This window comes from Streptopelia decaocto (genome assembly GCF_964273445.1).
Source record: "Streptopelia decaocto genome assembly, chromosome: 5".
Lineage (NCBI taxonomy): Eukaryota > Metazoa > Chordata > Aves > Columbiformes > Columbidae > Streptopelia > Streptopelia decaocto.
The window spans coordinates 62,602,393-62,620,943 of record NC_138659.1 but is presented as its reverse complement, the minus strand read 5'-3'; the positions used below and the strand labels follow the sequence as shown (position 1 = coordinate 62,620,943).

The 18,551-nt window shown below is 41.1% G+C and overlaps 1 protein-coding gene across 1 annotated transcript; it reads right to left on the bottom strand.

The window, feature by feature from the left end:
- Nucleotides 1–6,418: 6,418 nt before the first annotated feature.
- TECTB (tectorin beta) lies at nucleotides 6,419–15,741 on the bottom strand (the record flags this gene model as incomplete). Its single annotated transcript, XM_082053108.1, has 10 exons — nucleotides 6,419–6,471; nucleotides 6,955–6,987; nucleotides 7,869–7,938; nucleotides 9,919–10,081; nucleotides 10,257–10,340; nucleotides 10,420–10,523; nucleotides 13,007–13,079; nucleotides 13,161–13,303; nucleotides 13,732–13,922; nucleotides 15,666–15,741. 10 exons carry the CDS (start codon nucleotides 15,739–15,741, stop codon nucleotides 6,419–6,421), a joined length of 990 nt encoding a protein of 329 aa, XP_081909234.1.
- Between the last annotated feature and the right edge of the window lie 2,810 nt (nucleotides 15,742–18,551).

Below are 18,551 nucleotides of genomic sequence, written 5' to 3'. Positions count from 1 at the left end.
AGCAAAGTCAGGTCTGACTCTGTGAGCTGGGTCTGTCCTTAGGTACCACTGGGCTGGATTTAGGCATCAGCACGGAGACCAGCCTGTCTCTGGCAGATGTCTAAAGGCAGATGGACAATGCCATGTAACCATAGCAGAACCATGATACTGCGTAGGCTGATGGAATGCAGGAGCTCCTCCAGGAGGGAAATTTTACTGGATAGAGAGCTAGCAAGGATTTCTGAAGCCAGCATTGCCGAGCTGTTATATTGGTTGTTTTGAACTATCTTTTCATACTAGTTTTTTTGGAAGTGTATGTGCGCTATATTTACTGTATGTGTGCTGAATCATAGAACGCCTGAGTACAGTCAGAGTAATGTATCTGTCTGCTCATTAAAGATGTTGCCCTTCATATTTGAAGACTTGTATGGATTTAAACCTTTTGATAAATATTGTACAGATTATAGAACATGCTTCAGCTTACTAGTACTTCTTTTATTGCATTTCTAATGGTAGATGGAGATCTGGCCACTGATTGTAAATTCTGTTACCAAAAAAACTAACAACATATACCCCTCCAAGTCCTCCCCCACTGCCACCGTGCCTAAAATTTCAAGCAGCTCAGCAAAATTTCTTGGCAGTTTTCTATGTGTTTCGGCAACCTCTTTCTCTCCGGTGTATTTAAAGTATTCACGTGATATCTTCTTGTCCATTGCATAATTAAAAGACAATTTCTCCCCATTTTATATTCTAATTTGTGTAAGCTCTGGCACTGATTCCTGCTGGTTCCCTGGTTGGATATGATCCTCCATCTGGAAGCTTTCCCAAGTGGGAAGTGGGAACCCTTTATGGGAAGGACACATCCCTTTTCTTGTTATGCACATTTTCAATTAAATATGGGTAATACTAAAATGAGAATAGCTATATGGGGACCTGGGATCATGATGAATCATGCTTGCTGTATTCAGAGATTATCAACAGAATCAAGAACTCATCCGTATAGCAATCCCAGTGTATGTGGAGAAGTGCAATACAAGGATCATCACCACCTTAAGAGCTTGTTGGGATGAAAATACAGAGACAAGACTAATGTTCTTCTCTGTGAAAAAGTGGTCAAGAGAAGCAAGCCATGAAGGATGAGTTTTGCTTACTTGTGAAAGGCTTATTACCACAAATGGATTGTACTGTTCTGGCACGTATCGAAAGTGTTTTGTGGACCATGTGAGATGTGCAGGAGTTGTTTGTTCACCACTCAAATGTGGCTGTCGTAGAGAAGGAAATAGCAGCTGCTGAACAGCCCACAACGCTGATGTTTGGTGGTTTAGAGCAGGAAATGAAGATGATTAATAGCCAGTTGAAGCCAGATGTCATGTTAATTAGACAAATAGTAAGCTAGTCCCCCCCCTTTTTTTCTAAATACAAGCTGTGTTTGCTTCAGATGTCATGTGTGATGGAGTGACTCCTGTTTAGTGGTCTGTATCTGTGCTCAGTGCTTTCCATATTCATTTAAAATGTTTGTCTAGTCTCTTCTTGGAGCAAAGTAGGCCACATGATTCTTGCTACATATAAAAAATCTCAAGATAAGCTAAAAAGATGAAGTATATACAAGTCTAAAAAGATAAAACATATAAGTGTGCCTTATCCTTTGAAGCTGTGCTTACTAAAAAGTAAATACTCCTCATCTCCCCTCCCTGCAACCCCTTCTCTCAGGTAATTGCGTCTTATTCTTTTCAGTGTCTCAGTATTTTATTATATAATAATTTGTGATAGAATTTGGCCAGGATGCAAGCCTACCCTTACATTTGTTGTCTTCATTTTCTGTATATATGAAATATCTGTTTCCAATACAGATAAAATAAATGCAAAATTTGCAAGTTTTCTCAACTCATCCTCAGAAGTATCAGATCAGGCTATGAATTTTTTCCTTTATGACTATTTCTGTTATTCAGGTAACGTTCCCCTCAACTGATTGCAGTTGAGTACCAATCTTGTACCCCTGCCATGACCTACTCACTTCATTCTTTCTGCCTCAGTTTTTCTCAGTTTGTAAAGGGAAGATTAAATCTTCCTGATTAATCAGTTCCTGTTTTTAGAGTACTTCATGGTACTCACTAAAAGGTGCTAGCACAGAAGTGTTGGGCTTGAAGACAATGAGAAGTGCTCAGAATGCTCTTATCAGGGCTTATTAATCACTGTGTAAATTTGTAGACCTGTGCAAATATTTCACAGTGATAAGACCTCTCTGCTTTAGCATTAGACCTCAGCTTTGGTGCTCACCATGGACTAGGATCTACGTGCCTCACTTCCCATCATGCAATGCTGCATCATTTGGACTCTGCTGAATAGGCTTATGGAAAAGCAGTATGCAATTTAAAATTTATTTTTTTGAACTTTATTTTAATCTATTAATTAAAATTTTAAACTTTATTTTGATTTATTTGAAATTTATTTTCCAGTTAGAACAGATGAGTGTAAGCAGGAAAGCAGGGTAACTTGCAGCAGGGTGAGATCTGTTTCAGTGATGATTTGTGTCACCGTGTGTAAAATGCCCAGAAGGAGCCAGTCTGTGGGAGGAGAGTGCTGTGGCTGCAGCCACATGCGGAGAAAATTTAGTGGGAGAGGAGACGCACAGGCTGCTCGATGTGAGACTCAGTCTGGGAAGTCTGGAGACTGGTTGCACTAGAGAGTGGCTGTTTGCATTGCAGGTGGCCTTCGTATGGGCGAATTTAACAACATTTCACTTCGAATTTAGAACGGACATATATCTAACGTAATTGCTTTTGAAGAGCAGGCTAAGACATTAGATAGGCACTAGGTTTTTCTTGACACAACAAGGTAAAGAAAAATGTATTGGAAGGCAAGCTGATCTCTCTGCTTCAGAGTGCAATGCAGCTTCTGACAGAGCTCAGGACACTTGTGTCCTCCTTGAGTGCTTGACTGTAAGAATTACCATTTATTTCTCTGACGCTGCTGGACTTGACCTTTGCAGGGCCACAGTGATATGCTACATGAAAGGGCTGTGGAATCCAATCAATCAATAGATATTTTTCCCTCTGCACCTGTGAGTGACAGCTGCCCTTTGGATGGAGATAACTTTGAAAGATTTGCTCTTCAGAATGGGGTGAGGAGGTTCACTCCTAATACAGTCTATGTACTTCTATGATGTGCTTTGTATGTATTGAGTCATGGTTGTTATGATATGATTCTGAGATAAGAAGGGTTTTTTCCTTGTCCCTGACCAAGACACTTAAACAAAATGTCATGGATTGGCAGAATGAAGAGATGAAGTTGGTGTTTAAATTAAGATTAAGACAGGGAGTTTCTATATATGTTATCTGGATCTGAGATTGTGCCTATGTTTATATTGTGTAGTATATTGCCAATTCTGTCAAGGTGTGCAATGTTTATCTTGATGTGCTGCTGAGTTGAGATCCCCCTATAGAAAGGCTCACAGCCCCCATGTGGCTTCACTCCTTTGGGGGCTGAGCGAGAAGGGGATGCGCTATGTGGGCACATCAAGTCAGACCTAGTCTGGCAACTCTGCTGCAGAGTCAGTTGCACGTCCTCTGATACCAGATACTGAGGATTTGAAATTGTGGGATTTCAGCACAGGATATAAGGCATAATTCTGACTTGCCTGTCTTGGAGCTTGCTGCTTCTTTTTCACTATGGGACCCGGGGTGGCAAGAGTCGTGTTGCCACAGCACTACTTCTTTGGAGACGCTGAATACAGAGCAGCATCAAGGATGGAAAGGACCAGCTTGCATTGATGTCATGCTTGCCCGTTTGTACTCCTGAGAATTTTGTGTTAGATCTGACTCACTCTCTCACTGGTGATTTCTGTTGGGCCTTCTTAATAATTTTTTGCATCTGTAGTGACTGTCAAACAAAGGCCACCCAGATTAATAGTATTTACCATTTACAAGTGAGAAGTGACCTATATTTAATGAACAAAATACTGTGTAAATGTGTGTCACTGTACTAGCACTACTGAAATCAAGTCTATCAAGCTTTAGCTTGTGCTAAAATCTCTTGGAATCACTATATTTTCTGATACTGGCAACATAAATCATATTTAACAGAATAAATAGTGATCAGCCATATGCAGGTTTGGAAAAAGGAAGGTGAATTAGCGTCTGTATTTTTTATGTGAGCTGTTTAGGATGGACAACTTGTGCTTGCTTAAGTGGTTCACTCGTGGAGCTGAAACCAGCTCATAATTTGCTGCCTCCTCAGGCAGACAAATCTTTTCGCAGTCACCTCTGGGAGTTATTTTTCAGTTGTGGTTTGTTTGTTTGTTTGTCCTTAGCTATAAACATTTTTGGACTCTAGAGAGATAGTGATCCAGATTTAGATTGGTAGTAGGGCTTTGCCCATCCTGCAACTCCAGCCCTGCTCAGTGCAGTGTCCCCGCACAGACAGGAGGTACATGTGTCCAGAGGCTCCATCCCACGGTGGGCAGGGAGGCAGCCTGGGAAGTCTCAGGCACACTTCCCAGCTGCTGCAATCCTGCAAGGTTTGCTCCAAAGCAACACTTGTGGCATAATCAGGAAGAAAATTGATCAGCCTACCAAGGAAATTCAGTTCAAGGCTTTCCACACAACATAGCCATGATAGGAGAGCAATGACCATTGGAAAGACAAAAGAAACAGGCTTTGGAGAAGAAGATTGTGTGTTCATCTCATTTGGCAAGGACAAATATTTGAAGAGGTAAAGCCACCTGGTAGAAGGTGTTGAAACTGGGGATGTTAGTGGGAGGAGGCAAGGGGAAAGGGAGGCAAAACAGCAAATGGGAGAGAAAAAACCTTCAGGGTCATTATCTCTAAATAAAATTTCCTGTGGTGCACAAAACATCCAGTAGCTCTGCTCTGCTTTAGAAACTTGTACCACCAAGAATGACTTTGAATGTACAGATATACTTCTTCGAAGTGACATACCTTCTTCTAAGCCTGGTCTGTCTAAATCAGACAATTCTGTCAAGAGAGTGCCCTCTCTTGTATGTACGGGCTAAATGCACGCTGTAATAGCAGAGAGATTTTCTGCAGGTTGTCAGGGTGGATGCTGTTTGCTATCATTTCAGCTTCTAAACAGCTTTATTTTTCCTTTTCTCAGTTACTTATAAATGTGTATGAACCGAGACTGAGATTACACCTAGAGGAGCAAATAGTCCATGCTAAGAGGAATCTGTCTGTTTGAAAACTGTGGCTGTAATATATTTATCTTCTAGCTATGCATTATCTTAACTGTGAGGTTTCAGAAAGAACAGTGAACTTAAAATTATTTTAATAGAATTATTCAGGAGGTTTCCTCTTTAAAAACAATAGCAAAAATTCTATATGGTGCTTATGCTGCAGTATGTACAGGTAGAGGTACACTGACTGTGTTCAGCAATATGAAGTGTAATAGCTGTAGTCGTTCTTCCCTCTTTCACATTTAGGATCCTGAAAGATTCATGGAAAAGGCCTAGGAATGTTTCTTACATTGTCAAGAGTTCTGCTAAAGGTTATTTTAGTAACTGCTGAAAATAACCTACTATCACTTCTGCTTATAAATTGTTTCATGCCCTGATATTTCCTGCTCTCTAGAAATCATGTTTTCTCTTTCTAGTGATTTCTTCTCAGTACTATTCAGGAGCTGTTGTCACTCGGGTACAGAGCTAACACCTGTACCTTGTTGTATCTGACACCAGCTGTGTCTCCAAGGAAGTGTAAAGATCATTAGCTTGTTCTCAAACCTCAGATGTGCTTAATTTGCATCCATGCCATGCAGCTCTCCAGCACTGAGCCTCTCCAGTCAGCAAGACATCCTACTCCTAACAGTGTTGTACCTACTGCAGCATTTGTCGTACTCTACTTGACCCAACCAATCAATACTGACAAGGCTGAGAAGCAGGAAATAAATGTCAGGTAATTAATTCTGAGGACCTCCTAACTATTCCCATATAAAAAGCATCCTTTTCTCTCATCCTTGACATGTCAGGCTAGTTTTCATCTTGTTCAAAGGCTTCGCAGATCAAGCTTGAACCTTGCAAGACCGGGCCTGGAGGTGAGTTTTGGGACCACACTGAGATGGACAGGGAAGAGGAACCCTGAAGGGAAATTTGGTGTTAAAAACACTGAATTTGCATATCTCTGTGTTCCTTGCAGAAACAAGTATTGTTGGCAGCACAATTCTTAAAAGGAGGCATCAGTAGAATACATAACCCTTAGGGTTTCACTAGTTTAAAACACCTGCAGAGACTGGGGAGAGGAAAATCTGCTTTGGGATTTTCCAGTATTCAAGGCACAAAGCTCATGGAATGTTTTATTTATCTGGTAAAATGGTGCACAATGATTTTTTTTGTGATTTTCATTTTCACCTGTGAAATAAACATGTTTAGTAAAGAAGTCTGGGTCCAAACGGGATTGGGAAAAGGTAAGAAACACAGCTGGACTGTGTTTTATAATAAAACAGCACAAAATCCAATCACAAAGAGTAGGTGGAAGATGATATCTGCAAAAGAAACACAGACTAAATGTGAGTACTTCACTATCAGCTGCCTTTCATGTTCTTCCCACCCCCATCAATGCAAGTTCATGTCCCTATTGTGACTCTGTCACCATATTGAGTTTTAACAAATAGGCTTCGAAAGGCCTTTTTCAAGCCCTCTCCAAATAGAAATGCTTTCAGACATCTCTGCTAACGCAGTGGAACGTGCTTGTTCCTTTTGGGGAAGAGGGTGAAAATAAGAGAAAGTATTGTTCAATATTGGTTGTTATTGGTATGATATTATTGTCCAGAGTGAGGCATGTGCCAAATGGAGGAAAACAAAATGTATAACATTGAAAAATGAAATTTTATTTTGAAATATTTCCCTTTCTCTCAAATTTAGTAGATTTTTCAGCTCTTTCTTTGAGCTGTGGGTTTTATGTTGACAGAGTCACTTAAAATCCTTATTTGGGATTGGTATTTTCATTGTTATACTTTGCTATTTACCTGAGAGTGTGTAAAATCTGGATAAACCTTTGCCTGTATAAAATAAGAAAAAGATAACATTGGGATGTCATGTTTAAAAAAGGGTGGAGTGCACCAGTGTGCTTTGTAAAAGAACAAATAACATTTGCCACATTTCAAAATTCTGGGTATTTCTTACTCTTGTCTTTACTGTCTGAAGTTATAAAAGGATCCTCAGTTCTTTTATCTTCTAAAATTGAATGAGTTTTACTGGTGTAACATACCAGATTGTAATAATGATGCTTTATGTGTATTTGTAATTTTAAATTGGCTTTCAGGTTGTTGTGGGTGTAGCTGATAAACTAAGGCTCTAGTGAAAACAGTATTTCGGCATACCTTTTTCCAAGGACCTGTTTGAAAGGATTAATTGCAGAATTAAACCAGCTCAGGGAGAAATTCCTGGTGCCTCCAGGAGGCAGCAATAAGAGGAAAGAGGAATTGTTTTATAATGGGGAAACCTGATGCCAGTTCAGTTTGTGTATCAGGAGGGACAGACACGAAGGGTTAAGGGATGCTGAAGTACCAACACACAGCGTAAGGATAAGTGTTCCTGCTGCTCCTTAGCCTGACCTCTCCCACTCATGTGCAATCTATCAGAGCTTGTCTGGGCTGTTGCTGAGGTCCAGTGCGGCGGAGCAGAGTTTCCATTGCTAACTTGGTGTGCACGTGGTTTGGCCATTTATCGTTAATGTCAAATGGGTGCCTTTACTCATTTTGTAAATGAGGAGAGTGTCACTGAGCCCTTCTGCCTGAGCCTGGAGGGGACCAACTTCTATTGCAGATTGCTGCTGCCATGGCGGAAAGAGCTGAGGGTGTCAGCTCCCTCTCCCTGATCCTGTGCTGTGAGCCCCTGGCAGGTCCCAACTTCATTGCTCCCCAGACACCCAGTCACTTACTGCGCACAGCGATCTCCGCCACTAAAACACCTCCGGTTTGTTCCATGCGCTGTTTTCGTTTGTCACATGTCTCAAGAGATCAGAGAGAAAGCCATGTATGCCAAAAAGAATATTTAAAAATAATACAAAAATCCAAACCCAGCTCTCATGTTTCCAACCACGGAAAAGAAATATGTGTTAATATTGCTACATATTTTCTAGAGTTTGTTTGTTTGTTTTTCTTGTGATTATTGGTTGTTTTTTTAGTGCAGGATAAATTTAAGGAGAGTCTCTACAGTGCAATTTCTGAGGATCTTAATGTCCCACAGACCTTACAGTGACTGCCAGTGTTAAGTGTTTTTTTCAGTTGTGAGATGGCAGGAGCCCAGGTTGGTGTCCACTTGCGAATCACAGGTACTCCTGCCCTTGCCACCCTGCCTTAAACAAACCTCCTGTTGAGAAGGAAGGAGGGAGCTGAGCTCCATCTATTTAACCTGGGATCTCTGTGAAGACGTCTGTTGCTTATTGCTAATTACAATTGCTTCCCATTGGGTAGAAACAGGCCAAATCCCTTCCATATAGATGACCTTATGTCCAGCACTAATGACACCTGTCACAGCTGACAAGGTCTGTATTGGAGGCAGTCATCTATAGATCAAAGGTCTTAGTCCATCCATGACCTTTGTAGATCCCCAGCTGTGTGTCCTTGTTTTTTATTTTTTTTATGAGCTCAGTGTGTGGTAATTCTGGCTATGAGTTGATTGTAAGTGTAGACCCCCAGCTTGGTTCAACCCTAATTTCAACAGACCACCAGCTACATTTTGGGGTTGGAATTGGACTCAAGGGATGTCAGCCTGATGGAGCAATTATCCTGTGCTGGAGGGTAAGGAGGGAGTTCCACTGTGTGCCTGTAAGAATGATGTAGATATTTGGCAATACTGACAGAAAGGCAGATATGGGGTACTGGGTTTATGTTTTCTGTGGCTGGATAAAAAGTTGAAGAAGTCTTTAAAAACAAGCATCGAAATCTTAGCCCAGAGTTTTTTCTTTTGTCTTTGAAACTTAGAATTTCTAACAATGCGTTTTTATGAGACATGCAGGTTTTGCATAAATCAGTGTCCTCTTCTTGGTGCTGAGGCTGGGTAATAAACTGCTATCTTAATTTGGCTCCTGGACTGAGAAAGGGGTTAGAAAGAAAAGTTGATTTGATCAGGAGTGATGCTTTCTCTTCTCTAGCAAGAAATGTTTGTTGCTGAAATGACCGTATGTATTTTGGGCTTTCATTTCAGGTTAAATAAAATTCTATATTGCTTTATAGCAATGACATGCTCACTTTATGAGAGAAAGAGCAGTGAAGCTCTGACCTACAGAAAGAGGGAGAGTGAAGTTGTTAAAGAAAGACGCTTTAGTAACCCTCACCCTTGCATCTGTTGGTGCAAGCAGCAAACACCTCCCCATGCTAAATAACATGCCTGTATATCACCTACCCTCTCCTTCCCAGCTAAGGTCACAAGAACCCTCTCTTTGACTCAGTTCCTGCTCCAGTGGCAATGTATGTATTTAATGCAGAACAGGACAGCTGCAAGAGCAGCAACTCACTGCAGCTCTTTGCAGGGTAGCAGAGAGGACTTTCCCTGGAAGGGGGACTGGGAGGTTTCATTTCACTAGCGATGGGCTTTGAGCCAAGTTCGCCTGCTGCCCCCAGTGTGCCCTCAGCACCAAGATATTTGATAAAATGGAAAAAGCTCTACTTTCTCCCTTCTTTCAGGGTTGATTTTAACTGTAGCTGTTTGTCAGACAGGACTGCAGCCTGGGATATCGATAAGAACCGAGTGTTTCTATGGCTACCGCATTTCTCAATATGTTCAAACAAGTTGCCTAATGTTGCCTACAGCACCTGTGGCATGACTGGGGTTAGGGTGCACAGCTGGCCACTCGGGTTCAGGCATTGTGGTGGCTCCATCTCCCGAAAGCTCTGGCACTGGCTCTGCACATGATGTGCCCTCAGGAAGGTTTCTACATCCTCTGTCTAAATTTAGCCCTGTATTTTTCTCTGGGAGGGAGGCCTTACCACCGGGCAGGAGAACTTCTCGCTGTCACAGACGTGTGTCTCACAGTGCAGCCAGACCTTGGATAACTTGGGGATGTTACGGAAGCGGAAAGCATTGAACTGGAACGTCGCCCGGCTTGTTTTCCCATTCTCGTGCACAAGGATGGAGTAGTCTGTGGCACACCTGTGTTGTGTATGGAGGAGCAGTGTTAGAGCCTCCGTGGCCTCAGTGAAACATCTCCTGAGGTCTCATTCTGATGAATGCCTTTGATCTGCTGTGGGCCAGCTTCTCTTTTTGCCCCCTCGCCCCCCAGCTTCTTGTCATCTGCTGGGCTGAGTTGCTCCCTACCGGCACCTACCCCTTGGTGATCAGAGGCCAGTGGATCTGGTAGAAATACTCTGAGGAGGGAGTTGCCCAGCAGTTGTTGAGAACGACTTTGAACCTGGGAAGACACAAACCCCAGATTAGCAAGGAATGTCCTGATTGCCAATTTATTAATTATTGCTTCTTCCCTTGCCTACCTGTCACTTAAGCCCTTAGCTTCAACTCCAGCAAATATGTCAGAACCAATTTCTGATGTTTCAACGACGAAAGGGGCTTCTTTTATACTTGAAAACTTGGCATTCTTTGAAAGACAAAGAGAAAGGCATCATGTTACTAGTAACATGCAAAGCAATGGTGGCATGTGGCAACTTCAGGCAGCTCTGGAGAGATACACTTCTGAAGTCTGCGTTCTTATTACCTGCTAGCTCCAAACTCTACACCTAGTAGTAGGACTATTGCAAGCCAAAGATGGTATTTAAAAATCTTTTTGTTAATGTTTGTCTTTTATTAAGTAGTAGAATTGGATGCTATTTGGGTTGTGGTTTGTGTTATATGACAGCATGGGTGGGCAGCAAGTTTGCTGCTGTTTCTGGAACACCAGAGGTGGTGGGGAAAGCTGGAGGGAGTGAGAGTGGAAGTGACTGTATGGAATGGGAATGAGGTTGAGAGGTGGCCACATGTTGGGGAACAGGGACAAAGACAAGCAGAATTACATGCCCATATGCAAAGTTTCAGCACTCTGTGCTTTATACTCGTGATAGGCAGCATGGTGAGAGCTGAGGGGGCATGAGTGTGCAGAAAGAGCTCTGCCAGCTATAGGCATTCATCTACTGAAAGGTCAGTCTGCTAAAAGTAGCACAGTGTGTGGTACTCAGGTGAGAAAATTTGGTTACAAATACACTGAAGTACCTACCTTAAATCCCATTGCTTTTCATTGCATAAGAGCATAACGAAGCTAGCACCAGAACTAGATAAAGAGTAACATGTTTAGTCATAGCACTGGGTTACTTAGTTAAATCTATAGAGCAGGATTCAGGTGTTAGAGCTGTTCGAGAATCCTTTCATGCTGTTCTTGCTCAGTTCCCTGGTACTGAATTTCTTATGTACCTTTCCCCACCTACAGGGCTGTGAGGCACTGCAGTGCTGCAACATCTGATAGATTGGATGCACTGAAGTTACAGTTCAAGGCTGTGTTTAAATTAGTGATCTATGACTGTTAAGTGTCCTGAGAAATTCTCATTTAACTAAAGATTTCTCCCACTTGCAGAAGTACTGTCACAAAACTCCTATCAGTCTGTGTGCTAGAAGGAGTTGAACATGCTATATCGTTTCTTTTTCTAAACTTTATTGCTCTATATTGTTTTAGGGTACTATGTTGTTTTTCTTCACAAGTTTTATTGTTGAAGGTCAGGTTTTCATTCAGGCCTCAGGCTTCCATGCTGCACCACAGTCCTTTACTGTTAAAGGCCAGTGAGACCAAAGCATTTTTGCTGGATCGCACTGCAGCTCGGACCCTGCTTCTAGATGAGGAATTGGGCACACGAAGCACCTGGAACTATGGCCCACTTGAGGCAGAGGGCTGTCTCAAGCAGTGGCAGAGATGAATAGCAAGGCAAAATAAATATTTTATTTCCATTTTGCCAGAAAAAAAAAAAAAAATCATCGGAATTAACCTTTTCTCCCTGGTAAAAACATGAACAAAATAACAAAGGAGTGGTCTGTTAGCTTTCTGAGATTGTTCTGTACTTGGGCTCAGAGGTAAAATATACTAGTAACAATTCAGCCACTCTCTCCTTGACTCCTGGGAGCCCCATGGCCATTAGAACAAAACAGTCATTTGTGGGGGAAAAAAAATGTACCTGAAAGCCATTGTCCATCATTTGTTTTTGCAGTCATTCTGTCAGGAGCAGTGTGGTACCTCCCAGACCTTTGCAGTGTATACTACTACTGTGCCATATATCAGAAAAAAAAGACCACGTGGGTTTTCAGATGGCATCTCAAGGCTGCCAAAATATTTAGCGATCAGTTAGTGCCAAAAATGCAGGATGTGGATGGAGATATTTCCATCAGTCCACCTTGTGCTAAATACTCCCTCTACCTGGCCTATAAATTTAAAACATGTTATTAGTTGTGCTTTTTCTAGCTCTGCTAAAGTAGAGAGGCAGCTTTGGTGCTTTTGACTGTGCTTTGGTGGAAAAAAGACTCCAGGATCAGGAGCTGGCTGCTCCAGCACACAGTGGAGCTGTGGGGAGCAGAGGGGTTTTCAAAAGATTGGCCTGATATCTAGGGATGGTATTTTGTTGGAAACAAAATTCCAGCATGACCTAAAGAGCTCTGGGGAACATGAAATATTTCTCACCTGAGAGACCAGGAAGCAAACTGCAGAGAAGTGGATGGAGCTTTGTTGTATCTATAGAGACTATGTGATAGCAGTGGTGCCCGCAGATGCATGCTGCTCTTTGAGTGGGACTACAAACCAGTTCTGCTTTTTCTTATAAAACCTGTCAGCATGTTAGAAATGTACCTCTCAGCAGAAAAATCTGCCTGATTTGGAGGGATTAAAAGAACAGTTGGCATGTGTCTGCTCTGTTCAGTTTAAGTATATCCCTGTTAATCAGCAGAAACAAGGACCCCTGCAAGCCCTGCTCGAATTATCTGTTAGAGGGTAGCAATGTGCTCCATCACACATAAAAGTCAGGAGCAGCAACCTTTTTTTTTTTTCAGTTCTTAGGCTGAAGCCTGTGAAAAATGGAGGCGAAAAGCTGGGTGGCAAAGAGCACTTACAGAGTAGAAGTTGAGGGACAACTGACTTTCAAAGGAGCCGGAGCTTCCATTCTTCACATGGACAGTGGCCACCCTGGGGACATAACAAAGGTTCCGTATGAGAGAGATGTGGTGCTGAAAATGGGGTGAGGCTCACTTCCAGAAGAGGACATACCTTTGGTCAAAGGCAGCCTGGTTCACCAGGTAGTTGGCATTGTATGTGCAGGTAAATGAGTAATTCACAGGCTGGCTCTTCACAATTACTGAGGTGTCATTGGAGACAATGGAGTTGTAGAAGTGATAAACAGGGTTCTTAAACTGCAGATGGCAAGACAGAGGCAGTTGGCAGGATTGAGTCTTTGAGGCATCAAGAACAACTTCACATTTTGAAACATGAAGACTCTATCTGGTGACAAAACACCGTCCCCAAGGAAACATGTGTCTGTAGCTCTTCATATGCTGTGCTGCCTATGTATATGCCTTACTATATATATGTTCTGTGTAATACAGGTGCAAATGGGTGGCCAACACACAGACTAACATCAGTAAGCCTGCGAGTATTTTGCCTGTAGTAGTATTTTGCAAAGTGTGACTATTTGATTCTTCCCTCTCCCTCAAACTGGAGCTTGCCTTCTCTTTCCTTCCATATTTAAAGCCCACTCCAAGCTGAAGCAAATGGGACTCTCTCAACTGAGTGCAGCTGATTTCTGAGTCCAGCTCAGAAATGTTGACCTTGATAGTCTTACCTCTGACTGTGTCCCACAGTAGGATTTGTTTTTTGGTGACAGGTCCGGGATTGTGAATTGGTAATATCCCGAGTCGTGGATTCCATTGTAGCAAATGCCTCCAAGTGCCAGCTGATTAACCTCCCATCCATAAGGACACTCTGGGATTTTGGTAATGATGGTTCTAGGATAGCAGTATACCAGGATTACATCTGAAAGGAAAATAATACACCTAGAGTGATATTCAGTGATGTTCCTCTTTCAACCTTTGGGTTGTTAAATTCTGTCCTCTTTGGAAGAGTTTGGCCTTTGCCTTCTAATTACTGTAGAGCTTCATGTAAATTATTTATCTTTCTGGAACAGCTGATTGAGGAACAGAGACACTGCTGAGAAGCCCGAAGTGAAAAATTGCTGCACTGAAGTCTGATTATCCTGCAGAACTCTCTTCTGTCACACCACTGGCTCTAAAAATAATATGGGTGAAGTTTTTTTTCAGGCTTCAGTAGATGTTCACCTTTTTGTAGTGGTGTTAGGTCTAGGCCACGATACATATTCTGCCCTTTCTCTCCTTGTACTGGCATTGCAGTACCAGCACAAACTGAATTATGAATTCTCAAGTTAACAGCTAAGATCTAAAAATGAACCTAAAAGCCTAGTGCTGTTAACGGCAATAATAACTGAACTGAAAAGCCTAGTCCTGTTAATAGTAAATGAACCAAAATCCTAGCCCTGTTAACAGTGGTGGTTAATTGCAGTGCAATATGTTTCCAAACATGGTGATTGTAATACAATCATGAATATTGAACATCATAACTTAGACCAATTGCTTCATGATAGCAGAAGTGGCCATTTTTCAAAGAGAATCAGGCAGTGCAAATTGGAATGTCTGATGAGAATTTAAAGGGAAAATATTGGCTAACAATGACCTGAACATTGAGAAAGATTTCCAATTACTACAGTCTGAAAAAAAGGACAGCCTAACTGGAATTATTACATTTTTTTTTTAAGCCTTTGACACTCTCATTTTTATAATAAAAGCCTGATTTTGCTGCCTTTCCATGTCTGCAGAAGGTTAAGGAATACTCAGGGGAAGTCAAATAGGGACCTTAACAACTTGCTTCTTTCTGGTCAACAAACTTTCAGCACACACAGGCTGATTCTGCTTGTGCTGGTGGTCAGTTTTATAACTATCAACATTACAGCTACGAAAATTCCTGCAGTTCAGAGAAACTGCTTGTGCAAATGAAGGTACTGAAAAAAATGGCTAGAGGGCCAAATACTTAAGAGATACTGCGAAATTACTGGCAGTAGACTGACAACAATCATGCACATGCAAAGCAAACACTCTATATTGAGACATATTCCAATGCCCTTTCTAAAGGACATTTTTTAATTGTAGTGAATTCTGCATTACAGGTCTGTATGGCACCAGATCATTTGAGTTCCTAGGCATAAACCAGGGTGCAATTAGGGCCTTAGAGGCAATGATTTTTGTTTTTTCTTGTTTAATATAGCAATGGTTCAGGAGTTCAACCCAGCACATTCATTCGCCACTAGTCATCTGATTGCACTCAGTGGGACTGAAGCCCAATTTGGGCAGCAAAGATCTGCTGCATCTAGTCTGTGCTATTACAGATAATTTCTAATTGTTGGTGTTTTCTTGGCCATTTTATGTCTGAATGCTGCTTGTGCGTAACTTTATTGCGCTATGATTATAGCACAGAGTTAAGCATTTGCCTGATTCTCTGTCGAGCTAGGACTTCAGTGGTACTTGCTTTACTGTGCTTGCTGAAATCAGATCAATAAAAGAAACATAAGGATTAGTTCTCCAGAATCCGCAGTTTAACTTTTTGAAGAAAAACCTTTCCACTTTTAAATAGCAAAAAAACCCAAACAACCAACCCTTTGGCAGCTTAATTACAAGAGAAGATCATAGGAGACTTAAGTTATTTTACCTGCTTTATTTGGATTGCAAGGCCCTGCAAGAGCTTGAGCCAAGATGACCAGCAGATAAATAGTAAAAGTCACCATTTCTTGCAATGATCTGAGGACACAGGGAATAAAAGCTGAAATTATCTTTAAAATTGGAAAGAAAAAAATGTATTGGCTGCAGACCCAAAACTGTAGCGACTGTTAAACATGTTCTTCTTGAAGAGAGAAACAAATAACATTACTGATACTCTGGTGCCTAACTTAATTGCATCTACAGGATAAATATTTCCAAGACTGTTGTTATCACTGGGTCACTACTGTGACAATTTTACTATTTCAGTTTAGTGGAGCTTTGAATTATTCTAGGTTTTCTTTGTTCTTGTCTAAACCTGAAGTGTTAGTGTAACCAAATGAAAGTATGGGATCTGAAAAAAAGAGGGAATAGAAATTACTAGAAGAAATATAGTTCAATAACATATATACTCTCCTTATAAATTTAATGCTGAAGCTGTTCTCTCTGATGGTGGCTCTCATGATGTATATAATCTCAACTTCACGTAGTTTGGTTTTGTTAAATGATGCATTTTCTCCTTTACTGCTAACCATGCATTTTCAGGAAAACATACATAGCAGTGATTTATATTTCCACCTCAGGCCTCAAACCTGCAAGCTGTTTCTCACAGAGAGAAAGAAGCATTTACAGCCTGTGGGACTGGGACTGAAGTTCTTGTATTTTCCCATTGTGGACACTCTTCAGTGTCTGCCCTCATACACACATCACTGAGCATACTGTCACAAGTAACAAATATCATTTAGGAAAAGAAAAAAAAAGTCCTCCTGATAAAGTATTTCCAACAAAACAAATCAATTTCGACATTTTCACTCAGCCTCTATTCAAAAATATGTATTTATAAAAGGCTTCTACAGTACGTTTCAGTGACAATTTGTTCTAATTACAATCCTATGTATTCTACAGGAAATTAAGTGTAATGCTTACAAGAGAGGAAGAGGTGAAGTATTTCAGATTTTCATTCCGTCTTATTCCAATAGCTGCGCGGTCAGCTCCTCTCAAGATGTCCTCTTTCAAATGAACCCAGCTGGTGTTATCTTCGCTTTATATAAGCAATCTTGTAAAAGGAGCCCATCTCTGGTTAAATCTCAACCCGCCAGTATTGTCCAGTGTGGGAGGAAAAAAAAGAGTTATAGAAAAGCAGTTCTCTTCCCCTAGATGGGACTGTATTGCTGCTATTTGATTTTTAAAATGTCTTTCTATGGTGGCCTTTTACAGATCTTGAAAATAATTGAATAGAAAGCTGCTGAAGTTCTATAAGTGGCACAAAATTTTTGTTTTACAAGTTAATTAAGGAAATGTAGAATTTCTGCAGAGGTGAAACAACACCTGTCTTCTAGAATTCAGTGAAAATGTATTTATAGGAATTAGATGTCTGTCTTTCATGGCTTATTGACAATGTCAAGTGGACTAAAGTAATTTCTGCAGATGACATACCACCTTTGGGGTTGTTTCACTTGCTTATTTTTCCTAAAAGTTCACAGGCATGTGATATCAAATACTGAGTGTAGATAGAATCTTACATAAACCTAAATATTATACTCCATAATTATAATACATAATACAATGTGTCCATAAGACTATGTAACATATGTTAAATATTACAGTATAGAATGTGTAAAATTAACCATTGCACAAAAACTGACACCAATTTACTGTTCATATGACCATCAGTCATGTGGTTGCCATATGACGGTCTCAGTCAGCTGGTAGAATTTTATGGTGACCTATTACATCCTGATTTTTTAGCTTTTAGTGACAGGCCCAGCAAAAGGACTTGAGTATGCTACTGCTGTTTTACATGCCTGCATAAAAAATATGGGTTGTAAGCAGTATTGGCCATGTAAACTGGCACAGCCCCAACTTGGGGCACGTGTGTATCCACCCAGATATGGGTGCTGTTGAGCTACTTATGCTCTGACATCTGTCTTGAGCCACAAAACTGTTGTCATTAGTCTGGAGTTTTTGAGATACGAGGGAGCGGGATGGAACAGCACAGCGGCCCTGACCTTAACCTGAAATGCCAGGCAATGAGTTTTCAGCTCTCTTGTGGGTGAGATGTACGGGTGCACCTTCAGCTGAACATTCACTGCTCTGAATCCAGCGTATGAGGAATGTCTCAAGCCAGATGGCATTAGCAAAGCATGGCCATGACCACACCATGCAGTGTGAGGGATGCTGTAATGGCTTTTGCCCAGTGACCATGGTGTGCAAGTGAGTCTACAATGATACGAGAATGTTTGTAAGTAATTAGGGTGACTTCTTCTTGCAAACTGATCCAAAGCTCTAAAAAAAGGTTGAAAAGCCTATGCCTTTCTGTGTTTAGTTTCAAATAATAAGCCTGAACTTAGACCTGAACCTTTTTAAGGATTGTGATACAGAGCACATGATAGGCTGCTCCCACTGTTCTTGTGAGCCAAGTCCTACAAGCCATCACATTCTGATTTAAATAAGGTTACTTAAAGATGTACAGATGGATAACGTCAGCCAGAGTTTCTGGTTATTTTGATTGAATTAAAGAATAATCCACTGAACAAGAACCAAAGCTCATAAATTATTTGGCGTAACCTAAGTAGGAATTATCCTTATCAAAAATCATAAAATAAGGAAGATTTAATGCCAGGTGTCTGTTAGCATCACCCCAAATCCTTCTGCAGGCATTGAGGCACTAATTTGATTTCCTAAGCCCAACTCTGAGTATACATTGTGTAATTGTTCACTTTTTTTTGTCTTTCTTTATGTATGTGTATTTGGTCTGGAAACATTATGACCCACCTTGTTATCAAGCATATACAGCCCAAGAAGAAGGGGAGGTTTGCGGGAGAAAGCTTGTGACTTT